Source organism: Zerene cesonia, chromosome 11, assembly GCF_012273895.1.
Source record: "Zerene cesonia ecotype Mississippi chromosome 11, Zerene_cesonia_1.1, whole genome shotgun sequence".
Taxonomy (NCBI): Eukaryota; Metazoa; Arthropoda; class Insecta; order Lepidoptera; family Pieridae; genus Zerene; species Zerene cesonia.
This window is the reverse complement of record NC_052112.1, coordinates 5,263,816-5,291,775: the sequence shown is the minus strand read 5'-3', so window position 1 is coordinate 5,291,775 and position 27,960 is coordinate 5,263,816. Positions and strand designations below refer to the sequence as shown.

The 27,960-nt window shown below is 34.1% G+C and overlaps 1 protein-coding gene across 18 annotated transcripts in view; it reads right to left on the bottom strand.

Moving 5' to 3' along the window:
- LOC119829966 (TLD domain-containing protein 2) overlaps nt 1-27,960 on the bottom strand; it is a 77,962-nt gene that overhangs the window by 7,707 nt on the left and 42,295 nt on the right. For 9 of the 18 annotated variants that reach the window (XM_038352728.1, XM_038352727.1, XM_038352729.1 and 6 more), the window contains 17 exons: nt 26,711-26,772; nt 25,176-25,311; nt 22,351-22,443; nt 21,336-21,436; nt 19,413-19,618; nt 19,173-19,245; nt 18,484-18,627; nt 18,084-18,176; nt 17,628-17,846; nt 15,979-16,170; nt 15,262-15,410; nt 14,681-14,767; nt 12,999-13,126; nt 12,179-12,341; nt 10,770-10,908; nt 9,588-9,641; nt 8,653-8,745 (listed from right to left, as the gene is read on the bottom strand). In XM_038352728.1, the coding sequence (XP_038208656.1) occupies nt 8,653-8,745; nt 9,588-9,641; nt 10,770-10,908; nt 12,179-12,341; nt 12,999-13,126; nt 14,681-14,767; nt 15,262-15,410; nt 15,979-16,170; nt 17,628-17,846; nt 18,084-18,176; nt 18,484-18,627; nt 19,173-19,245; nt 19,413-19,618; nt 21,336-21,436; nt 22,351-22,443; nt 25,176-25,311; nt 26,711-26,772 (2,132 nt within the window). Of the gene's footprint in view, nt 1-2,806; nt 3,385-8,652; nt 8,746-9,587; nt 9,642-10,769; nt 10,909-12,178; nt 12,342-12,998; nt 13,127-14,680; nt 14,768-15,261; nt 15,411-15,978; nt 16,171-17,627; nt 17,847-18,083; nt 18,177-18,483; nt 18,628-19,172; nt 19,246-19,412; nt 19,619-21,335; nt 21,437-22,350; nt 22,444-22,561; nt 22,796-25,175; nt 25,312-26,710; nt 26,773-27,267; nt 27,462-27,960 lie in introns of those variants that run through there. The other 9 variants (XM_038352734.1, XM_038352725.1, XM_038352730.1 and 6 more) reach the window with 8 other exon arrangements.

Here is a 27,960-nt window from a genome sequence, read left to right as displayed (position 1 = left end):
AAAGGGTAGAAAGGGTTGAAAGAGGGGATGAAAGTTTGTATGAAAGTTCGTTATTGTCAAACCGATTTTGATGAAACTTGGTATGTAGATGGAGCTAAACGTGGGAAAGAACAAATCATACTTTTTAATACGAAGAAAATACTCCTTACCATGTCGCGCGATATAAGCGAATTCTACGCGGGCGAAGCCGCGGGCGAAAAGCTAGTAATAAGAATATTTTGTTTATAAAGTGACGACTCTGATAAAACGTTGACCTAGAGAATACGAAATAATGTATTAAATATCAATTATATATATTTAATTTAATTTTTTAAGAATATGCAGAATAAGATGAGGTTATTTTGTAAGCATGTCTTAATACTAGTAGGAAGTACGCTATAATATATAATATTCAAACAATTTTATGCCTAAAATGCACGTAAATTTGTATAAATCCAATAGAAGGATAACATTTATGTAGTCATGCAAAAAACATTCATATACCTACAAAAAATACTGACTTAACAATCAATTTATTTAAATTAAATGAATAGGTACGTAAACATTGTGCAACATGCCCAGGTTAATGCGATAAAAATGATACAGCTCATACACTGAAAGTGAGACTATTTGAATGAATGAAATGGTAAACAATTTCATCTAATAATGACAAGATGCGCTAATGAGCATTCCGAACACTCACACAACTATAGTTCACATCCAACATTCACACTGGTTTATGTTTTAACATTCAATTGCGTGCGTTGCGCACTACTTCCTCTAATGACAACTATGTCGACAGGCGAGTGAAAAGAATAAATCCAACGTCCATTTAAGGATCTGGTGGCGTTATTTATTATTTTAGTATATTTTATATATAATGTGCACGATACACCTATGTGATATGTACCTCGGATGGGGGAAATGAGGAATGTACGTCGATATAAAACGCTAGAATAAAAAAAACATTGAAACTTACTGATTTGAATATTATACTTACCCTACACATTTCAATACATTAACTATTATTACAAAGTTTACCAATATAATCAAGTTATATTATGAAATCAAAATCGAGCCTAATAATAAATGTGACATATATGTATATACAACATTTCTGATGCTTGTTCTAAATATGGTAGTATGAATAACCTCGACATTCGACGGACACAGTAACAAAAAACGCAAGGGAGATATGCTTACATCATTATAGTCAGATGCTAAAAAAACAGAAAAAATTTAAGTATGTTTTATATAGCAATCCTAAAATCAATTTATGATTTATTACCTTTAAGTACAAGCGATAATATTTAATTGTCGGTAGTAAATCTCACCTCGCAAATGGATTCTAACGTGCATCTTCTACTAGAAGGAAACTTTGGTGGCTTTTTCATTTTCATAGTTACTTTAAGTATCATGGTATTAGTCTTTTCCACTTTCTCGGAAAGCTTTTTCGCTAACTTTCCCAACATCTTGAACGAATTTCACTTTCGCAACTAATAACGTGTAATCAATTCTTGCTAACTCACGTAAGAAAATATTAAAACGTTGTTTAGTGATAGCTAGTTAGAACATTATAAACAGTGGTATTCTATTTAGGCTGGATGCCAACTATAGTCATTTTGCCAATAACCGGATAATTTTAATTAAGATTCCGAAAAGCATCCAATGCACCAACACAATTACGACTGAACCTTCGTGTTGTGAATTACTCCATATCAATCGTAGATGTTATCTTATGTCAATAATTTGTGAATATAATGCACAATACATTTATTACTATGGATTATATGTTTTTTTATTAGGTAATAAATGCGAGTTGATAAGTAACTATCAAAAATTTATACCATTAAGATATTTATTTTATTTATATATGTTAAAACCTTAAGCAAATTATGTTATAAGAGCTATATCGTCATCATTTTAAATTAAGTGATTCTTGGGAGTATAATAAGCGTTTTGGTTTTATAAAGGGATTCTATATTTCATTCAACTAAATCACGTATTAATTAACCAACGACGTTTTGCATTCAGTTTGGATGATTTATAAATAATAGTTAATGGATTATCTTCAATACTACTATATTAATTGACCAAAGATAATTATTAAGTATTCGTCATTTACTGATAACATGATAATTATATTTAAAACATAGAATGTATCTGAAATAGGAAACATTGTATTAATTAATTATAAAACTCAATTAGCAAACGGCCTTTTTTTGACTGATATAAGTACATAACTTGATTCACACTGGTGTGTTATCAATAAGTGGAGCAATTTAATGTTAATAATAATTCGAACAATATAATTATTTTGCAATTTACCCAATGCCTAAACCCGTTTATGTGACATTTATTGCAATCCATTTAATATTCTTACTATACAGGAAATGTTGGTAGGTTGTATTAAGTTAATTAATAAATAGGTTGCAACCATGTTTTTGACCATCATAAATTTAGCCTGGATAACAAAGGTTACATGTTTATCATCATTCTATAAAGATAACAGGTTATATATATAATTATGCTACTTAGAAAAATGAGATACGATAGCATCTTTAAATTATATTATTTTTTCAACATCGTTATCATAAGACTTGAGCAATTTTTTAGTAGCTTTTAGCAATCTCTCAAGCTACATTATAAACAATATTGTTGTAACCCGCTGACAACTGAATTTAATATATCTACTACAATTATTATAATATATTGGCGATACACTTAAGGAATAAGTGTTTTATAGCGCACGATGTCAGTTTTACAATCCGATAAGAAAGTATACATTATTGTTTTCGCTTTTGTTAACGGTATTTCATAACCTCACCTTCTCGCTGTCGAAAGTTGAAGACCTCTCGGGCGACGTGGGCCCGAGCCGCACCATTTCTATCCATTTCATAGTCTGCATTTATGAAACGTTACTTCGCTAAAATTTGCGAATACAACAACTACAAATATGCACAAGAACGTAAAACACGCACGTATTCACGAGACGTTTTTAGATTCACCCACACGACTAAAGCGGTTTCAAAGTTGTTTTGTATTGTAAACTGCGCCTCGGCTCTGCTTATAAACAAAGTTCTGTATGTTTCGCTTTGAAAAGTGATTTACTTCAGTCGAGTGCATTTATGGCGCGAATGCCGCCTGAAGTCGAACTCGCGTTTTCAAGTTGTCGGGCGGCGTATTAATTAAAAAAGTTTTTCAACGAACAATCCGTCCTAAAGGCGAGTATGGCGCAGCACCGCTGCTTGGGGACTAGCTAGAGGCTAAAGAAAGAATCGCGGCATGCCACGGCGACCCCGCCACTGTGACGACAAAAAGTGCACGTTTGGCTGCTCTAGCATGCTGTTTATCGGGAAACGAATTAGCTCCCTACTTAAACAATTAACTTGGCTGCCTGAACGTGTATAAGAGATTAATTGACGGACAAATGGGATCATTTACCGAACTGCGCACCGCTTATCATTGTTGGAATGTGAACAGACTTTTAACAATTGATTATATTGAAATTGCAACATCAATACACCTTGGGCAGCCGTTTTATTGTGAATGTTAAAAATTAGTGAATAAACGCCAGATGAGTGGGGTGATGGCATTGGAAATATAAATGCACCGTAGTGGCTGACCCGTGTTCGAAGGTGACGTCGACTCACGTATCCGGACGTGCTAGGCCGCTCTCTTACTGCGAGGCGATACCATCACTGGTTAAAAACATTAAAAAAAAATCTTGAAAATCCATTAAAATAAAATCTACCTAAACCTTCTCCATTTGCAAACAATGTCATACCACAAGGTTTGTATGCATTGCGCTAATACCTTAACCTCATGTCATTTGTAATTACATGCATTGCAATTATATTTTAAACGGGCTTCTTATATTGTTTTACCTACGTGGAAAAACATAAATATATAATTCAATTATAATGTGACGTACCTATACAGATAAACTGACGCTGTACAAAATTCTTAAATAACAATTGACCATGAAGTGAGATTATTGCAGTGAATTTTAGGAAGTCCTTTCTTAATATTGCCTATACACTGCCATGACTAGGTGAACACAAGGAAGTATGTCTAATGCTAGTGAATTTATACTCATATTATGGCTATGTTCTTGAGATCGGACAGCAGCTACCGCACAATTTATGAGATCGTATATCAACGGGCTGAGATTTATGGAATCCAAAAACAAATTACTAATAACGCTGTACACATATTCATCAAAGTAAAACCTAGTACTTATCGCCCTGAGAAATTTTCTATGACGATATTTTTTCCATAGTAATTGATCGTCTCCCTTCTAATACAAATGCACGCATTGAATTTGACTTCCTTTAGGAAAAATTTTTAGATTAAAATCTAAAAATGATTTATATAAAAACTGTCACGAACACCCTTGACTGGCTGCAAATCAGTTTAAAGTTTGTACACACCGTTATGGTATTAAATGAAACGAGACACTTATACTTTCATCCTGTATATTTTACCTCAATATCAGATTTCATTGCAATACTGGTAGCCCTGCATTTACAGTTCAGTGATCCGAATAGACATTTATTTCCTTTTATTTATTATTGTTAAGAACTGCAAAGGTTAACGTAAGTACAGTTTCCATCACACGTTATTGACGTCCAATTAGTGTAGGTCACAAATCTCGATAATAACAATTAACGCATGGATACATTTGTGTCGTAAAGATTCGCAAATTTGCGAATAGACGCTAGAAACCTAGCAATTAGCGATACGCCAATTAGTTTTAACTAAAGTGCTAACGTCTCGAGTTACAGTCTTAATTAAAATGTTTTCTTTTATAATATGACATGTTAATATACGACAAGTTCATTTTCATTTAAATACGCAATCTTAACAATTGAGACAACTTTATCTTGATAATGTATTCTTCATATTTATGACTTTATTATAAGTATGAATAAAACAAACATCGATGAGGTGACCCCAATTGCAATCTATCGCTATTGTAATAAGGTAATTAATTATTTAAATTTTCCATGCACAAAAATGTGTAAACATTCGTTGCTGTAAGTTATCTGCACAGACTGTATATCACTTAAAATACTTCCAACAATAAAAACTGGAGTTATTTATGGGCACCATAAATATAAACTCGATCTCACTGGATCGAGGGAAATGCAGCCAGTTCTAATTTATCCTATACATTTAAACGAGATATCATTAATTAACCCATTTAAAACATACACATATTCAGAATGTATATTTTTAATGGGACTTCCAACAAAATTCCTACTAATATTATAAATACGAATATAACTCAGCCTGTCTGTCTCTTCTTCTCACCTAAGCCACTGTACCGATTTGGATGAAATTCAACATCAGACACAGAATAAGTTTTATTCTGGAAAACCCATGCTATGCGTAATTTTCAGCTGCGCGAGTCGTCGGGCGGAAAGCCAATAATTTTTAGCCTTTTACCGCTATGAAACACCTCATTTCCATGGGAATTCAAAAACTTTTGAGAAATATAAACAATACTTTGTGTTTACTCTGACTTATTTTAACTGGAAATAAAAACATAAAAACGCTGTTTAATGTAAAACATCCGAATGGATTTCTTAGTTGTTTTATAAATTATCAATTAAAACTAATGCTGAATGCACCTACGCACCTGTACGTACCTACGCAGTTTTTTTTATATATTAGAAATGCGAACGTTGTGAAAGGCAGAATTCTAAAACACTTTTAACACTAACGTTGGGTGAAATATTCTAGTTCTGGTTGATGTTTTTACCGGCTTTTTGATGACATAAATACGAAGAAATAAATAAGTATTATATAAATAACAAAATCTCGACCTATTTCCTCAAAAGTTGTCTTCACTCATGCTTGTGAAACATTATAGAGAATGGGAAATACCCTAATGAGTTGATAAAAAAAAAACAACTATCGTTTATCAAGCATCAATGTCGAACGATGAACGGAAATGAAGACGAATTTTGACCTCAACAAAAAATTAAAATATTTCTTTAATTACGGCGTTTTTAAAGAAATAAGGAAAAAAGGACTCCATATTTAACAATACCTATTGTTATCTATTTTAAAAAGATGTAAGAGAAAATATAAATTTAAGATTCGTGTAATTACGTCACCACTTATAAGCAAGAATAGCTGAACGCATTTTAATGATTTTCGGTTTTACCATTTGCGCAATGGATCCAAGCACAGGGATTAGAATAACTTTTAAAATTTTTAAAAACCACAAAAAAGACTATTCGGACGAAGCCAGGGCGGTTGCGGGTCGGTTGTGGCGGGCTGGTTGTGTATATATTTATATAAAATAAATAAATGTGCTTAGATTAGATGAAAACTAATATTCTTTGACTATTAATATCCACTTATTCGTCGGGGACTAGTAAAATATACCATTAATTATAATACATGGTTAAAAATATTACATTTTTGTACGTGAACGACAAATGTCCCAAAAAGCACCCAGTGGAATAATTCCAAATATGAAGGACGAGGTCGTATAGTCGTACATTAGACTTTTTACCAATTTACTTTCCAGTTTCAAAGGGCTAGTTGTGGACGATCTTTATGTGCTCTAAATGGATTTAACCACAAGCAGAAAAAAGCGTTTTTGATTCTTATTTACCGACGAAAGTGGCTGGTTAAGTTTTTTTATGTAATTTAACATTACCTTCATTTAGTAGCAACCTAACACCTTTCAAAGTAAAATGCAATCTCAAGCGGCACTTGCAAAAACATTAATGGTTCAACGGCTCATTTTTTCACACAATACAAATTTAATTCTATGTACAAAAAACGTAAAAAAGGATTGTACATTGTACAAGCAACTGGTACTTTGACAATGCGAGCCAGAATTAGCTTATTTCCAACGCTACATCTCATTAAATGCGCTAGTTGTCCGGTATTTTCCAAGAGCATGTAGCAATTTGAATTCATTTATCTGGCAGAGTATTGTTGTCAGCTTGATGATCTATGTATCTATTCACAAACGTATAGGTATAGTGTGGTAGAATTAGCGAATTCCTTTAAGAGTTACGGCGTAACAAACAGGATAGTTAGCATTCATAGTATTTGGTATCTGTGATTTTAGATCAAGGAAAAACATTATGGAAGACAAAAACATGAACTTTGTGAACATTTGAGCTCACAACAAATGAACTTGACGCGACGGATTATTTAAACGTTAGTAATGCAAATTGCAATTCAAATGATTATAATTAATCTTAATATTATCTTCAGTTGCCAGAGATACTAACCAAATTGAACATCACATGTGCTGGTACAATCAGTGAATTGATCACGTTTATCGACACATAATAAAATTGTATTTGGTTACTGTTTCATTCCCAATAAACGCATTCTGTTTGTATAGTTTTTTTTTAATTAATCGTGCCTAAACTTCTTTTCCACGAAATGGTTTTGGTTTTAATTTACGAATGATATTGAATTTAATGCTATTATGTGGAAACATTTACCAACCTGCGAAAAGCTCGCACTAAGATTTATCATAACAATTTTTTGTCAGTATGGATATTATTTATTCTTGAATTTTGATTCTAAACTGTCGTCTCGTGAGTTTTTTGACATTATTGACTGACGCGAAGCATAGGTTGAGATACAAAAAAGCGGTTATACATATTACCTATTGTTTAAAAATTTTAACACTCTCTTACAGCAAATCCGACGTCCGTTAAAATTTATCATTAGTAAATAAACAAACAAATATAATTTAGTTTGTACCTAATTTTTTATGCATCGTGGAAACGCTTTATCCATTTTATGGGAATAAAGTTAGTTCAAACAGGAGAACCCTACCCTGACACAATCCTTGAAATTCAATTGATTAAAAGTCTAGACAAATAAATGTAATTACATACTGACAAAATAAAAACCAGTGACGCGTATTCTAGTGGTTACGTGACGATCGCGGCGTCATCCATTGTTCCCTAGGATTCTTAATCATCTAGTGATATAACTCTATTTAACAACGTCACTATGAAGACACAAAATTAGTGGATTTATAAAAAAAATATACATTATAATTTATATGCAAATATGTATGAAGTAATTAACTTTGGTCATCACAATGTTTTTTTTTAATAAGTATGCCGACTTACAACAAATATGTACCTATAGTTATAATTTTATTATTAACATGTTTAGACAGTCGTTAAAAATATTGAATAAACTGAAAGGAAAACGTAATTAAGAGGATGTTGAAAAAAAACTTCCTATATTATTAATACTTTTACGAATAATACACTAAGAATAAACAATGTACATTCACAATAGGATTTAGAGTGGGGAAAGTAATCTTGCAATCCTACGGGATTGTGCATAAGTATCTAGAAGTGCATACAGATAGTAGGAACACACCAAGGCTCGCGTCCGTACTTGGATATCAAATCGAATCAATTCACAATTAATATGATCAACGTATTAAACGATATTACTGCACATTTATGGTATCCTATCAAAGATCCATAAATAAGCGACGTGATAAATTAAAAATGAGCGATGGAAACGACGCCTTGACGTGTTCGGAAACGCGCATCGAAATGTGCGTTTAGCATCGTGATTCGTGCATCATCTAATACCCCTACGAGTTTTGGCTAAAACAAACATCGTAACTGCTAGCGTTGGAACAGCTGTAAAGCGCTATAATACCTCGGGCTGAGGCTCCTCTCCGAGCGAATCGCCCAGCGCTTCGGCTTGACTCTTCATTATCGAATATATTTTCACGTAGGGCGCCTTCAGCAGCTACGCAATCGCGTTATTTATTACAGTTTTATTATATCAGACATATTAATTAGATCCTCTGCTAGACGATGGCAATAAAACGTGTCATATGTGGTGTTTATGTGCAAAGTATGTTTACGATATGTAAAGATATCCTAAAATAAATGTGTTACGGCGATAAACAAATACTAAGGCTCATCTAGATAACGCGTGTATCCATCGAACCTATTAACAACGCTATCGTACAACAAAGACTCAGATCATCGAAATCAATTACCTGATTATCTGCACGTATTATCGAATACAATTAGTTCGATGTATTCATAGCCCTTTTATTGAACTCGAATTATCTATTTATTCTAAAAAAAATCGTGCACACAATTCGATTAGAAAACGAAACTTTCCCGCGTACACATCGCTATTACGTAGACATACGAAAGCATTGCACGCGAGTAACATAAAAAGTCAAACATTGCTTACTGCGTGATATTCATTTATAGATATTTGATATAATATAATACAATTGGCAAGAAACCGCGCAGGACCGGGTAAGATGAAGAGTTCTCGTCTCGGAGGCCAAGACCCACTTCGGGGTTTCAGCGCCACAGGAGTAAGTAAGTAAGTAAGTAAGATATAATATAATAGTGTGCTGTTGAATCTAATTTAAAGATAGCCCCGTTTGTTTGTACCACAAATTTATCACGATAGAACACGCAACACGACAAACTTATCTTTGTTTAATATGTACCGTAATGTGAAATGTGATGTGTTAGAATAGAAAGCGTTATTTGTTAATCACAATACAAAAGTTACAAAATATTGACTCGAAGCAGTAATATAGTCAGAAAATAAATGAATCTTACCTCCCATGACTCTCTCGTAAGATCAGAAACATCTCCAGTGCTACCGGCGCGTTCCTATAACAAAACAATAATGTTTGTTTTTATTGGTATGCATGATGTATTATATTGTTATATTAAGGATTAACGATCTTAACCTGTCACTGATAAATGTATGTTGCAATGGAATCTGCAACGTATTTGTTTGAAAAACCGGTATTGCATTTGTACTGCGTAGAAACATTTATGTACCTATTTGTTAGAGTACAACGCACAATTATAATATTTACCTAGGTCGAGGTACTGTATCAGCTTATGAATTATTAAAAACAACGCGATTAGTTAATAAATATTCGCACTCGTACAAGCATGTGCTATACGAGACTTAAGTTTTTACAATATAGGTGTGTAGAGGCTGCAATAATTAAGATGTATAGTATATCTACAATCTGATCTAACAAACGGGAGCGGTTATCTTGATGAGTGATGTCGCGATAAAGACACAGTCGCGTGTCAGGCTAATTGTTGATTTAGCGCGATAGAATTAGCTGCAATATACTTTGATCGTGAGCTACTATCATGAACATTATATCAAGTCAAGGTCACGGCCGTATCGGCGATTCACTCAAATTTATAATAATAATGACACATTAGACGCGAAATATGAATCTAATAATCAGTTTACATAAGATGCTAAGCTATAACATTTAGGGCCACAATTAAATCACTGCATTAAACGACTTTCGCTGTCCTTCTTTTAAGATTTTCAAGGATTTTTGTGTAATTTATTACAGGTGAATTTTATGTCAACATTGTATTGCAAAATATGATATCACTGTTTAAAGTGAAAGTAAAAAAGCCCAATTCATTTAAAGCTTTGTACGTATATGCAACGCTTTTGTAGTATTTACTTTATTGAATATATATAATAATCGTCGTTATGCAGTCAATTCCATATATTTAATACGATGAATACAATGTGATTACTATTAACCGTAAATGTTCACTAGTATTTCATTTATATCGATTATTCATTTTATCGTGTACGTAAAAACTAAAAAAAATAAAGGCAGACATTGACATAAATGCAGACGCAGACGCAGAGATGTGGATAAAGAATACAGAGATAGATGTAGAAGTAAACATCTATATGTCCGTACAGATACAGATATAGATGAAGATGTACGTAACAAAGTGCTAGCTAACCTTCTGCCCCGGCTTGACCTCGTCGTCGTCCCACTCGGTGTCGCTGTCGATGAGCTCGTAGCCGCGCGCCGCCACGTCGCCGAGCGGCCCGTACCGGTCGGGCACCCAGTGCGTGAGGAACTTGAACAGGTCGTCCACCCTGGGGACAATGCTCTTCATCATCAGCACTTTTTTTTATTTTATATCATAGCGGGCAACTGAACTGGTGGTTCACCTGATGGTAAGCTTTAACCACCGCCCGCGAATATTCGCAGTTAGTGCGATATGGTGTGAGGGATAAGGACGGATTGATGACGGGAGAGACAGAATGGATAGGGTGGGGTGAAGAAAAGGAAACGGGCCTCCGTTGCGTTCCTTTAAAATGATTAATCATGTTATTGTGATATATGATAATACCCGGCGAACTTCGCAACGCCACAGATCGTTTAATACATATTTTTCCTTATTTCTCTCTTTTAAACTTTCCCTGGACCATTATGAATGCACCATAACCAAAATTACCTTAACCAAAATAATAACCAATAATCATCGAATTCTCGAATTTTAGAATAGCAAGCAGGACTAATGGAATAGCAAATAATTAAAATTCAAATTACTAACTCCTAACTAATTGGTTCTATGCCATACATACATATTTATAATTTCAAGGAGACTTTGATACTTTGATAAACAATATGCCTTTAATAAAAAAATACATACATAAACACGCTGACATGAAAATAAATAGCAATTATTTCCAACAAGCTGTACTTACAAATATGTGAATAATTCCAACTATTGTCTAAGATACACAGCCAAAACATAAATAAATCAATCAGTTTTTATACGGAGTGTCAATAGCACTTCCTTATATGCGAATCATGTCATATTTTCCAACATTAATACGTCATAACAGTCTAACCAGTTTCAATTAACTTCATCCATTTATGATTGTAATAACTTCGATGTAGATGGACAGGTTCAATATTGATTTTCTTTAATAGTTTTACTATTGAACACCATAATTCCTTATATTTTGGCATTGATACAAAAACGTCCATTAAAATATATATATACATTTATTTTTCTAGATATAAGTTCGATTCCGAAGAGCACTATTTCATATTCCATCACTATCTATAAGCCCACAATAATTTCCGCTGAAGGGTTACCCGCTCGTAGGAAGAATTTAGGGTTAAATATTAAAAAAATAATTCCAAATAAAAAAAAAACCTCATTTTTTTAAATAAATAAATAACAATTTGCACATAAAGCACGAAAAAAACAATATTAAGAAATAAAAATATACATTTAAGTTGCTCTTTGGTTATATGTAACGTTGGCAGCACAAACAGTGTTCAAATCAATCAATATTAATACTCAAAGTTCATATTAAGGTGTAAAAAAAAAACAAACAAAACCGCACGCACCTATTCCTCGGCACGCCGAACCAGTACTCGGGCTTCATGCGCTTGCGGCCGTACGACATGAGCTGCGTGGAGCGCGGCAGAGGGCGCCCGGCCGGCTTGCCCATGCGCAGCCGCAGGTACAGCGGCGGGTCGTCCGACGCGCGGGCCGGCCGCGGGATCAACTCTATAACAACGATGAATACATTTATACTATACCAGCGGTCGGCCACGGCTTCGCCTGTGATACATATATAGACTATAGCCTTCCTCAATATATGGGCTACTTACCACTGTAATAATTTTTCAAATCGGATTAGTTAATGAGATTAGTGCGTTCCAACTAACAAACAAACAAACTCTTCAGCTTTATTATATTAGTATAGATGAATCTTAACGTCAACTATAAACTCTGTCATATGTTCATTTTCAATAAGATCTAATTTTAAGAACAGATTTTATTTTTATTTAATAGTCCTAGGAATAATTCTTGAAAATTTTATGAAAATATTATCGATCAATCATTTTTTGTTGGAGATTAACATGTAAGGTCAAATGTTTATAATGTAAGAAAATTTGCTTGAAAACTTAATACAAATATCTGTAAATAATGCGAATACGCTACAGCAAACGCTTTAGAGATATTGTTATCATTCATTTGGAATATGTCTTGTGAATCTAGTAATTCACCTCTAGTACAGAACTTTGTAAAAAATTATATTTCCATATCATAAAGCACAAATGTAAATTTAATATTGTATTTCGTCATCACAATTATATTTAGCCTACTTTAAACTTCTGTTAATCGCAAGGTAACAAACACGACATATCATGTCATACGTACTATCAAAGGATGCAAATAGATCTGGCATGTCGTCCACTGACACCATACTTCTGTAGTCGAGTTTGGGCTGAGGGACGCTGCTCGTAGATTTTGTGTGAGAACGCCCAAAACCACCCAGCGAGCTGCGTCTGCGTATTGCATCTCGAAATTTGTCAAAATGTCACAAAGTACACCACATTTTCTATATATACACCACATTTTCTACAATGTTATTCAATGTTTTTTTTTTTTTTTTGCATTTGGCTTCTTTATTTTTATTGCAGTAGTTTTAAGCGATTGAGTACCATATGACGATTGAAAAAAATGTATCACTTGCTATAATATAGATAATACTTGATACAAGAGAAACCAGTTACAATAAGAGTCCAAAAAATTTTTTTCGACGAGTATAAATTAACCCAATACCTTGTTTCCCATGGCACTAATACAACTATAAAGTATTATTGCATGTTAAACACAAAACTAATAAAATGTTATCTTTTAATAGTAAGCTGTAAAAGAAAGATTATTATCGCCTCCTGTAAAGGAATCACAGTTATTCTCAGTTTACTTATTTCTTAACATGCTCCAATTTGTTACGAAACAGACAGAGGTGCCAATATGTTAGAAAAGTGAATGATGAACACATAAACAAACTCGAGTCACAACCTTAACAACATGAGACAACGTTTCTTGAAAGAGCGGTAAGACAGAGGCACGCAAAAATAGCAAATACGGAAGTCCGTATAGATCTATTGAAAATTTATTATGTGTGATTGTGTTAAAACATGTTTTAACTTAAAAACCACAATAATAAACACTCAATATTATCATATAATTAGATTAAATTTGTGCCAATAAATATCGAGCCAAGGAGAATTCTGATCTTATCTAGAAAGCGTGTCGTGTCAGCACACCGCTAGTGCTCAAGATACTATACTAAACTTCACAATAACTATTCTGTATCGCCTAACACATATACCACATGCCATTCAGCGATCGTTTTACAAAGAGGTAAGCGCATTGCATTTTGAACCAGTACAGATAATAGCGTTTGTAGAAAATCTACATAAATGTATATTTTAAGGCAGTGTTATAATTATTACAATAAAAACAAAAAAAAAAAAACTGATTAAAAATGCAATCATCATAATACAAGACGAGATAAAAAGATATACCAGTGGGAAGGCCTAGAAACATAAAGTGAAGTCACGAACAATAGGCTGCTTGTTAGGACCAAACTGACACGATTCGAAATCACCAATTAACAAACATTTTGAAACATTTACTATGGAAACAAAACGACTTTTTGTTTCTACGTACTACATTAAACAATTTATGAATAATTTTACTATTTTCCTGGTCTAATTTTCAGTAACAGCAGTCACGTCTAAATGAATGAAACTTTATCATAAGTCATCTTACAGAAGCTGGCGCTAAATTTTTTTATAGTAAATATAGTATATATAGTATAAATCGAATTTGAACAATATTACTAATATATTTACACCAATAAATTCGATCGTATAAAACCACGACCAAGAATATCCTGTCTTTGAGCTAGGTAGAGTAGGCTGCTTCTGTGAGACATGCTTTATGCTAACGACCGATCGAGAAAGCTCAAGGTAAGATTTGGGGAGCGTGTCACTATGGTCTACGGGTTGAAGGCAACACATATTGGAGCGGCGACTCGCATCACGTACCCCGACAGAGTCTCGTGCGGCGTCTCCTCCGACGGGGTTTTACTCAGGAACAAACCAGTACCGAACTCGACTAGGTTCATTGGCGAGCTAAACCAATGAACAGAGCGGAGTTCGTAACGGACGATCCCGGTTAGCATCCACGGTAGCAGAGGAAAAAATTTTGAATTGCCATATTAATTTCGTGCGTGTGTATGTGTGTGCGTTGTCGGTACGTTCTGCTTGATGTTCAATTGATTTTCGATTATATACGAATTATTAATAATACCGTGCCCGAAGGCGCTCTTATCAAAATCACATCAACGCAATATTCATAGCCGCTGCTAGGAGGCAATGCATAATGACTAATGTATTGCGTGTTGTTCATAAAAGTTCCTTCAACATTATGTCGCATCCATAATATCTTTTTATGTTACCGATATATTGGAACATATTAAGACTTTATCGATACATCCACAACATGTATTGAGTAAAAGCTCCATGTATCACTTATCAAGCTTAAGTCATCCCTTTTCACAGAGTTATGTTAGTAAACAAAAAATTGCCACCAAAATAGATAAAATAAAGTCGATATTTTATCATACCTATTAAATACTTTGGAGAAGACGCTCGTAGATTGTTGGCTGTCGGCCGAAGTAGGCAAAGAGTCGCTCTGCGAAGTCTGTCCTGTCGCTTGTCCTTCACCGGTGAGACCCTCCACCCAGGATAGTGGATATGAAAGACGCTTAAGCATCTAAAACAACAGTATATCCATTGGATTATCTAATGCATATTTGAATAACAACGAATCTGGAACTGAAGAGATGCATATACGTATCTTACTACTATTATCTGATAGTGTCGCAAAATTATCTGCCACCTACCTTTTAAGAGAATACAAATAAACAGGGAGTGCAATGATCGCAAAGGGGAAATAAGGCTAAATAATAAATATAGTATTATTATTCATCATTATACAAATGTAAAAGCGTGTAAACAAGGCGAGACATCTGATAATCATGTAATATAAAAGATTAACGGTAAGCACGTGTAACATATAGGAATAAGGCATAGATAGTATACTTTAAGAAGGAAACTAATCAAGAGATTTACAATTTTTTTCCAAGCGATTTTTAAAAAAGGAACCGCACCCACTCGATAAAGAACATGTATGTTTTTTTAGGGTAGGTGAATCGATTTTGATCTATGTTTTTTATTTGAAAGTCTTGGTACCTTCCGCATGGTCCCGTTTAAATTGAGTCCTGATCTGAAAATTTGAAATGCGATGTAGATGTTTTGTTGAAAATAATGACTTCATTTACCTTATTCTTCTTATCTGGCTTAGTGGGGTCGTCCTTCTGGTTGCCGTCGAGCGAGAAAGAGACAGCGGCCGGCTTGCGTTGCGCGCGCTCGTTCTCACCGAGCGGCGGCGCCGACAGCGGCGGCTCGCCGCGCGGCAGGCACACCGGCGGCACCCACTCCGCCGACAGCACTATGTCCGCGTCGCTGTACACCTGGCCGTGGTTGTGCTTATAGATTAGTTACTTTTTTCTATTTTTGCTAACTTGTCTTTTTTTGTCTGCGACATGGCAATGTGCATCGCAGTAAATAGATCATTATTTTCGTTTCGCACGAATATAGGTATTAATTTAGGTCTGTTTATCTTTCCTGATACCTCAAGCTGCTTTCGACGCTTTAGGTAAATGTAAAGTAATATCTCAGAATATTACTTTTCAGTCTATATATAGAAATTAGAAACATATTGTGTTCTATGTTGCGAATTGATAATATTAGAAGAGACTTCAAATATAAAACACAATTGGCTATTGACATTTGGACTATTTGTAATCACTTTAAAAAGGAATAGGATTTTCAAATGCTTCTAATAATTAGCTCCGGATTCTCTAGATGTTTTCATATTTAAAATCAATCTTGCAGAATAGCAATTCATATTACAAAGAATATTTGTATTTAATAATTCTACATTTTATATTGAACATTACCATAACCTTCACCATAACAATAAACAACTAGGACGAAACATCGAATAAAGAAAATTGAAGACTAAAGATAATACTAAAGTATGACATAAGACGACAATCACGGTTTAAATTCATTTCACGATAGAAATAAAGAAGACCACTAAGTTATACGCAACAAAAGATGAAATTGAAACTATATATAGGTTGGAATAAAATTTACATTCACCAACCAGTCCCTCAGAGTTCAACACATTTTCTCACCATGTCATGGTCTAAATAGAAACATTTCAAAAAATTCGCTTCATAAGTGACGTCGCAATGGTAGTCGTACGACGACTCGCTACGCGTCTCGTATATTGTTTCTATTTCGTGGTAAAAGTCCTCGAGGTGTAGACTTTCCTAGAAAATTACTCTCCATATCAACAAATGACTTCGCTCAGACATTTTATTTTTCTTATGTCTGAGATTGTAACATATACATCATACACGACTACATAATACATAAACACATGTATCTATATATTTATAAGCAATTGATTTTCTTCTCGTAAGTATATAATAGCAGTGTATACACATAATATAGTATACAATACAGCTTGATTTCTGTTACAAGGTAAATTTGTCGAACGCTTTGCGATACGTGCAGTGAAATGCAAATAATAGTTAAGGGCAATAGGGGCATTCTTAGATTGCAATACATACTTTTCACCATCCACGCCTATGAGGTGACTTTTATACAAGACGACTATGCTAATAACATTACATGTTTTTAAATGGAAATGACACAAAAGATCAACTTATTAAACTTATTGAACTTAATTCAAAATACGAAATTGGAATTTCAAAAAAGCCGTTACATTCTTTGCGGTTAGAGTTGACATATCGATCCCGAGTCGTAGCAGGATACCTAGACGAGATGCGCCGCCCCATCGGAATCAAAATTTTTAAAATTTGAATTCCAAATTTGAATTTTAAAGAGGAATCTTTACCTTCTTTGAGGTGTTGGGAGCGACATGCAGCATGGGGTCGCGTATATCGATCCCCGAGTCGTGGTAGGACAGCTTGACGAGGTGCGCCGCGTCGTCCCCGTCGGCGGCGGAGGCGGCGCGCTCCGCGTCCGAGCCCTCCGCACCCTCCGCGCACTCTACGCCTTCCGCCATCGACACCTCGAGGCTCTCCTCCTTGCCGTGATCCGCGCTGGACGACACCTGGGAAACATGGTCCTTGTACATTTTATTGTAATATAAGATACTAGAGTGGCTCCGGTTCAAGAACACTTAAAGATGCCCGAGGAAGATTGATAAATCAATGTTTATCAATATATTTTAGCTTAGATTTCACACAAGATATACATTAATTAAATAAAAAAATAGCTACAAAATAACAACAACATTCTATACAATTTTGAAATTACTATCTAAAATAATTATATTTTATATTCCTACCTCACTTCCTTGGTCAATTGACATTCTGTCCTTGCTTGGAATGGCCCAGTGGTGATCTAACAAGGATTTCCGCCTCTCTTCAGTAGTCTGCTGCTGAAAGTATTAATAATAAATGTATAAATAAAAATAAAAAAGAATCAATAAAATATAAATCTCTATTATGGTCTGTGGTTTTTCTCTTTAATCCAATTGACTCAGATCCGTTATTTTTTGTTTTATATCTGTATTCTTTACCTTAATATGATAGAGATTTGTATTGTAGATAGATGTATGTAATAGTATTAGATTTATAGTACATAGATTCTAGATTATATTTAAACTGTAACTATGTTTGTTACAATGGGTCTGCTAAATAATCCAAACCCTTAAAAGCTGATTAATAAATAATAAAATGTGGTACCTGCAAAGCGGTGGGCGTGACGAGATCCCGCTCGAACGCCTTGGGGAAGGCGGCTCCTCCGCGCTCCTCTTCCGTGGAAGCGGGTCGCTCCTCGCCTCCTTCGCCCTCCCCGCTCGCCGCCTGCAGCTCGGGGAACGTCTCATCCTGCCAATATTAAAGTCAAACTTAAAAACAATTCATTCCGTATACATGTGAAAACGAAATTATTCAAAGCAAAAAAGGTTGGCTATTTTATAAATTACTAGACGTTCGTCCCGGCTCCGCCCTGATATCAAGATTCCTGTTTTATCAAAAGGCTTCCTGTTTTAACTAAATAGTCTAGTTGGGATAAAAAGTATCATATTACCCAAGTCAGCTCATACCCTGACTGTGTACCGAATTTCATCAAAATCCGTTCAGTGGTTTCAGCGTGATTGACGAACAAAAATCCAAACAAACAAACTGTCACATATATAACATTAGTTTGATTACCGAAGGTGTTCATGTTTATCAGTATGTTACATGCTATGTTGTAAAAATAAATAATAGAAATATGTTAGAAAATATTGCGTTTGTTGCAAAAAAAATACTATAGTTTCTTACTTCTCTTAGAGACAACTGCCCAAATTGTTATCATATCATGTTTCATTCATAGTTTTTCAATTTCTTTAGAAATTGTTTCATTAGAATATTATTAAAATTAAACTTACTTTGACTAGAAGCGAATCTTTGCCTGGCGAATGCTCAGCTTTGCTCATGTAATATATTTCAGCTTGATCCGCTCTGAAATCAAAACAATTCATTTTTAATTCATGAGTCACGTTGCTGTCGCGATATAATTTGCGATAAGCTAGAAATTTGCTTCCATAATACGCATTTCATTCTATTTTATTTTACTGTCGCAGCGAAACGAAAATAAATTTTTCTTTACTTCAATCTTTTGTCATTACATTTGTTCATACTTGTGCGCGTTATGGTCAGGTCCATGTGTGCGCATGTGTGCGATGTCGTAGAATATGGCCGCGTTGACGACGTACTCCATGGGCGCAATCACACCGTACGACTCGGGCCCGTGCTCCATCACCAGCGTGTCCGATACGTTCGGGTCGAACATCACTGCGTTCGGTGTCACTAGCAGCACGCCAGACACCACACCCTGCGAAGACATTATATGCAAAATATTTTTAATTTCAATTTGAATTAATCACTGTAAAACCGTAAGTTCGAAGAGACAAACAATGCCATTCATGGATGGTTTTACTCATTAATAATTATTAATATGCGAGAAATTTACAGAAGTATTGTGTTGTAGGGCCTTGGCCTGGTTAAGGAAATCTACGATATTGAAAGACAATAACAAGCAACACATTTGTGTATAAGAAAATAAATTATAGTGTATTATTATAATATATATCATCAGCCTGGCAACGATTAAGCAAAGATTACCATATGTATAATTTTACAGCAAAACAGCGCAAAAGGTTATTAAACAAAATAGACCTGCCATCACTTCTCGGTGTGAACATTTTAAAGATTTACACAGCGTTTGTCTCAGATAATCATAAAAAATTATCACTTCCAACAATTTATAACCATTTTGTGTACAATGTCATTATAAATTATAATTGTCAACTTACGTTACAGTTATTAGTCATGTTTTTACAGGACTAAATGCACAATAAATAGCTTTGTATACACAATACACATACGCATAGTAAATCGTACGACATACATATATTAACATTTTAAGTTTAAGGTCATCATCAGGATCATATTGCAATTGTGCAATGTTCTATCGACACTTTATTCCCCATCATTAATTTAATCAACGAGCTCAAGAGATCGAATAGATAATAATCAATTGACCTCAATAATAACCAAAAGTAATTAAGATTTAACCATTGTATTAGAAATAAATAAAATTAGGAAATGTGAATCAAGTTCTATGTTATTAATACTCTAGTTAGAACTCAGATTACAGCAAGTCACGCTTACCAACGTTGTTATATTTTAATGATCACGAAATTCAACTGATAACACCTAATCCACTGTTCCTACGATTGATTATATGATGCGACTTATATAAAATTGTTTATAATTTATTCAGATTTAACAGTTTTGATTATGAGAACAGATATACCAAATCTTTTTATACGAAATAGTTTTTGAGAAAATAAAATTTAATTTGTTATTAAGAATATTATGAAGGGGAAAGATTTGTGTGTAAGTATGATTGTAATTTTTCTACACAAAAACTACTGCAACGATTCCAAAACCACTTTAGAAAGGCGCAACTTCACTGAGTGACATAGGCTATATGAACCACGGGTGAAGCCGGGGCGTATAGCTAATTATAATGAAGCATGTATAGCTAATTATAAAGAAGTCTATAAGTATATAACTGCATGCACGCCCCTAATTATAGAATTTAATTGGACATTACGTATTTACAACAAAGAAAAATTAAAGAAGAACAAAGAAATAAATAAGTATTGTTTAAATATCTACATTAATGTATTAGCAATTTATCAATTAATATAAACAATAACTTTGCACGCTTGTACATATTTATTGCATGTACTTTTATATTTTACATGTCAAATGGCCGGTTTCTTTCGGTTATGTTAACGATTTTTTCTTAAATAAGCAGTAACCAGAGTTAACCACTGTACAATTTGCTCTTATCTATGTACAAGTTTTGTTGTTTTTTCTTCCGAGGCATGTTTAAAATTATTATTTTTTTATTTTTAACGAATTTTTCAAGTAGTTACTTATAAGATTACTGACAATAACAAATATTTCACGCGTGATGTTGACTAAGGGAAACAGAGACTCATTTATCTACGTATATAGAGATTAACACATATATTCACCTGTCCATCGGTTATATGCCGAACATTGATCTTAAGGAATCGCTGTGGAGCATTGCTCGCAGGCGCTTCAGGCGATACAGGTCTCAAGCTGTCCAATATTTCTGAAATCGTATCAAATACATAATTAAACTTATCAAGATGTTTTTTTTTTGCCAAAATGTCATGTTAGATAGATACAAAACCACACTATACGTTTATCTGTACTAATATTATAAAGCTGAAGAGTTTGATTGTTTGGTTGACCGCGCTAATCTCAGGAATTACGGGTCCGATTTGAAAAATTCTTTCAGTATTAGAAATCCCATTTTTTGAAGAAGGCTTTAGTTTATATAAAACCCGGTACTGGGTGAGTAAAACCGCGTACATCAGCTAGCATAATTAATAAAAATCGAGCATTACATTAAATATGTATTATAATTATTTACGTATGTCCTACAGTTGTCATTGAATTATGGAATTAATAAATTTAATTAAACTATACAAGTACTAATGGGCTTTTGTGCATGAAATTACATAAATCATAGCATTAAAAATTGCTGAATATCGGGGAATATTGTATGCAGTGATATTCTTTTTCTTGAATTATTTGAGTCTACCTAACAAGCCGGTACAAAACTAGGTGGCTGATAAAAAGTTTTCCTTGAAGCGTCGCGATAACAAATAACAATACATCTACGTCGCATATTTGCATGTTTTTCTAAACAAATAACACGCTGTTTTCATTCATTCGTTTATATGAAAGCGGATGAATTACGTAAATCCAAAAAAAAACATCTGCTTATGGTGACAGATGGCGTGTCGTAATTGTTAAATTATTTAAACTTGCAGTGGTGGTTTACAATTGCATAAAACACTGATAATTGCTTGACCAATTAAGCAGTTAGATTTGCGCGTTAATGACTTTTTTAAGGTTATTTTCCGTCACATTAACTGCGACTAAATTACCTTTAAACATCTATAAATGTTTTTTCTAGAAAGAAAAATATCAACAAATTTATTTATATATAACCTTCACCTTTTTCTTGTGCGGGTTCACTGGGAGCTCCTTGGGTTGATTCCGACGTGTTATCTCCGCTCTCAGACGGCCCATCGGAATCTTTGTCGCCATCTGAGGACACAGTTATCAACATTTTACTATAACAATCAACACCATGCAAACACTGAAATTCATACCACCAAATCAAAACCAAATGTAGTAGCTGATAAGAATGCAAAACTAAACGCACCGTGATACCAACGTTTGAAGAATTCAAAACTGAACATTTTTTAACAGCTGTCGCCATACAATGTACATTATATCAGTGTGTTATCGTGCGATAAAATGGGCCCATATCTTCGCAATTGTGGCCACAAATACCAGAGCTGTTGGGAGCGATCGCGTGTAAATGTGGGACAACAATACCGGCTAATTGATAGACAAAACTTTGAAGCAATGTGACGCGGGCGCATTTGCGGGCGGTCCGCCACGACTGTTGTAATTTGTAACGTCTGTTGAGCGAACAAATAGAAAAATGTGTTCATGTCGACGTCACACGCGAACAGCATAGAGGCTGATGCGTTTTAGTTAAAGAGATGGCATTACGTAATCGTATGTTTACTGAAATATTGAATTGTATCATCCAATTAAATACTAATATTTTATCATTAACAACGATATTCATCAAATTAGTGATTGCAAAATTACTTGTCACTTATTAATTGGTTTCATTTTTCCGATATCACTCCGTTTCCTTGTAGGGTTTATTTAAAACGGGTCTTAACAAATCGTTTTGCATCTGTTACGCCTGCGCCCGCGACCATGACCTACGCGTGAATATAAAGAGCCCGTTAATCAGTTAACATCGACAATTACGGTACCTTAAATAATAATTTATCGTCGTCAAAAATATCACGTACATACCAATTCATGAAATACGATATAATAGGTAATAAAATAAAATGGGCTTTAAATGTTTTAATGGGTTATAATAAGTCACGGTTATTTTATCATTGTTGATTCAGTTTTTAACCATAAAAAAATGCTATGTTACAATATTTACTTATTTATTTAAGTGTATCTTTAAAAATCGTTATTGTTAAAAAAAACATAATGAAGGTTACGCAAAAATGATTGATGAATGTACAAGTACATTCGAGAAAGTACAACAACCCATGTATCCTTGCCAGTCGACAGAGGTTTGCCTTCAAAACCATATGAACGGAAGCGCAAATAAATTTTATTGCTCAATAATTCTTCTAAGACCATACAATTAAAATATATGACAAAACAATGTATATGAGTCGTTACGTGCCACTCACCCATTACTCACGCCCTTGTTATGATTTGTTATTCGAATATGATATTGACCTTTAATATATTATATTGTACAAAACGACACGGGAAGGTTGTAAGAAAACAGTAAAAGCGAAACATCTGTGTAACTCACAATAGTTAGATTTGCACAGCGTTAACAATTCCGAAGGCCAGTTACGCAAATCGCATTTTCACTTGAACGATTCGTCACGGTTCAATCTGATCGAGGGCTAGGAGTTCGGAGACACGATTGGCTAAGATATATACCGTGGTAGGTGCTTGTGGGTGTAAGAATTTATGTCAATGAGGTTTGAACGATATTATATATAGGGTTCCGTTTTGTTGTCATTGATTGAAGGCTTGTAATTAATGTCTACCTTAAAAGAAGGGACTGTTATCGAAGATTACAAACTACATGAGAATTTAGTAACGTAGATATTATGACGCGCAGATTTTAAATTTAATTTATATTTAATGCAAGCAATTTATTAACTTCTTCATCGACTAAAAATGAACTATACATTAATTTCGATCTTGCAAAATAAATTAAAATTAGTGTATAGAGAGCCATGAAACCTTTTTATCAAAAAAATACATATTTATGTAAGAAAAAATCACAAAGATTCAAAAAAGGAAATGTAAATTCTAGAATAAATTTGTTTAATCTTTTCATTTACCCTAACCTAATAGTGAAGCAATTTTCACGACAATAAAGCAATTCTCTCAACAATATCTCAGGCGCTCAAGATACAATTTCAAAGTCCTCAGTCAATACAAGTGTAATGCTGTTTCCGTTTCGTAGAAACGGATTTGATATCCAGAATCACTCAACAAAAAAGATGTGTATCTGTCTTTGAAATTTATCGCTCACATTTATTCAATCTTGATAAGAATAAAACAATTTCGAAATGTTCAATGGATGCTTTGTTGCATTATTAAACATTGTTTATCGTAAGGAAAGTAGCATATTGAAATTTATTTAAGTTTTATTAGTAGTATTAGTATAGTTATGTTTTATTAATAAATAAAGAGCATATATAAATCACTTACTTTGCGTTTTAATATTGAGTTGGAAGTCAAAGAAAGGTTCAAACGGTGAGAAACACAAACGAGTAATATATAGGGGAAAATATTTATAACAAAATTATTCAAATAATATCATCTAAAAACTAATATGTTATAATAAATTATTACCTAAACTAATAACATTTATCACCATCTTACATAGTAGACGGATATTACACACGATAAGACAAACCAACAAACCTATTTATGGATATCAAATCAGTCTACGATCGCAGCTTATTATATTATTTTACATTATAAAGATATAGGTATAGATATAACATTACTAAATCTCAAAAGTTTATCAATAACAATACAAAAACGATTGGAAAGACATTGTGACTTACTTTGATTTGTAGGCAACGAAAATTCAGCAACAGATATGAGGTATGATCGGTTTTCATAAATATTTGACTCAAGGTTCCAAAGTTTAACAAAGATGGCGCGGAATTTCATTAATATATGATCAAATAACACCGTACCTTTCCTCTTATCCGGCACGAGCAGGGTCTGGCCAGGGAATATGAACTGCGTCGCGAGACGGTTCAGCTTGGTCAGCTCTGAGGGCGTGGTGTCGAAGCGAGCTGCCAGTGACGTCAACGTGTCGCGGTCTCGCACCTGACATAATATGTTAAATGGTATTAATTGCCTGTTATCGTTTTAATTTTAAGTACTTAAGTTAATTTTGAGTACGTAAGCAAGTAAGAATGAACATTTGAAAAACCGAAAGCTTTTTCAGATTGAATTTTCAGAAATTATGACAGAATAGATAGTCCAACTTCCCAAACGATTTCCTTATTTTGATTAATATTTGTTATAAAGCCCCAGCGTACTTTAAGACATTCAATCGTTTTAATTATCTCAAATGAAACATAAACACAATGGGTTATTTATTGACTTGGCAATTCAGTAATTGCGGTAAAAACCTGAATGCTATTTGACAGAAGCATTCAGGTTTTTCCGGCAAGTACTGAAAATACAGGATAGATTTGCCTTTATAAAGTTGTGAAGCCTCCTAAAATAATTGTGATACGTGTAACGTTTATCAGTGTTAGGGTCGAACATGCTTCGGACGAATTGGGTCACCTCGTACCGCGGAAACTACCACACCTCCACAGACGATCGGCTTGATATAGCAGCATTGTGTTTCGTTCGCTTAGTGGGGGTGCTGGAGGCCTGTATCTTTTTCCTCACCCTTCCCATTCCAATCCTTAATTCTCGTCGTTCCTTATGCTTTACTCCTTAAAAGCGGTCAACGCATTTGCAGCGGCCCTACCTCTGCAAATGTTACTGGGCAGTGGTGATCGCTTACAATCAAGCGAACTATCAGTTTCCCGATTTACGTAAAAAAAAGTCCAAGTCTCTTTAAATAAAAAATAACAGAACCACTCTGTTAGAGCTGCATAATTGACGAGTTGACGGGGTGACCGTGAGATACGAGGGTACAACTTGTTATAGCTAAAGAACATCGACTTTTAAAGCGATGGAACTTCAAAGCACTTTGAAGTCCTTTGCAATGTACATTATGACCAATGGATATGTTTATATGTAACATCGTTGTTTATGCCACTCATGCGTCAGCACGAGCTGAGGTTTACTGCATGAAAAATTTGGATGTAGTATTTTCCTGTATGTATTTAGAAATTAATAGATTCTCTTGTGTTTGATGAATAGGTTTTTCAATTACTTCAAAGGTAGAATTGCACTTATTTGAATTCATTATTATTGCTATGGCTATCGTCATTAAAAAGATTTTCTTGTTTTAATATTAATGTGAAATGTATTCTTTCATTTCAATATGCCAGTAAATATCATTTTATGAATTATTTCTTAATGTTATACAATCAGGTCGAAAGAAATACGAAAAGTGAAGTGAACTTTAAGAGGTACATGCTTCTGCTCAAACAATATATCTGATTAAAAACAAACAAACGATATAACGGGTCACGTTACTTATGGGTGTACGTATTGATCGGATTATGTAGGACAAATTAATATAATGATATTAAAAGATTACCGTGTACGTCATCGTTTTAATCGGGGGTGGGGGAGGCAACCGCTTGGCTTGCTCGTCCTCATCTGAAACAATATAATATTTTGCTTACATTATGCACATAAAGAAAAACCAAATATCTCAAAATCGAATCATCCCACCTTCGCTTCGACATAAATATTGTTTCGTCTTATTTTTGATAAGGCAAAGTGTTAAATTTTAATTTAATTAAGTCTTAGGTATCAGGTTGAATTTTGACATAAAACATTTTAATTACACCTACGCGACATTCTCAATAAACATAATAAATATGCATTTCGGCTTAACATTTGCGACACGAGGTATCCTATTCAATTTCTCATTGCTTTCGCAATCGACACGAATAATGGTTCTGCTTTTAAGTGCTGATTAAATACACGTCCTGCGAAACAGGAACGATCTCTTGAATAAGTAATGGCACTTATTTGGATATCGTTTGAGTTTTAGGAAACCATCGTGACATTCATAATTCACAGGAACGTACTTTATCCACACTGTGAATTTTATTCGTTTAATCATTCTGGCAATAAAAGATCACTAACCTCCATTCATGTTCAGGTGTTATCGCAGTCAGTTCTTCAAAGAGAAATGCATTACGTTTTACGTACTTTGAGCGAACACCGTAAACGTTCATGTTGGTAACACTTCGATATAAACATGATCGTGACAAGCCATCTCGAAACTCAATCCAGCGTCAGTGCAATTAATGTTAGCGCTGAATATTGACAAAGGCGATTTGACTGAGGCCTGGCTTTGACACAGAAATCAATACAGCTGAACTTGACTGTATCGCTCAGGGTAGATCTACAGCTAACATTGCGTGCTCTGTCGTTGCGACAATAATCCTATTATGTACTTATGTCTTTTTTATACAACATTTCTATGAACTTGAAGATAATTTATATACGGTCATATTAATTTCAATTTATGTAGATGAAATTTGTATGATGCACATCTCCCCATATAAATTCTATCCGTTAAACACAAATGAATATTGCTTTTCATACATATATTTTATGACACTTCAAATCTACATTCAATACGTTAAAGTTTAGAAAAATACTGTCTTTCTTCCGAGCCATAAACCCATAAACTTCAGTCTAATAGAGTCGTATGATATCAAGATTAATACGCTGGCATTGCTCCAGTATAAATGTGCATATTATCGCGGACAATCTATAAAAGATCATTAATAATGATTTGGCAATAAATAAAGTTTACCATATTATTATCGA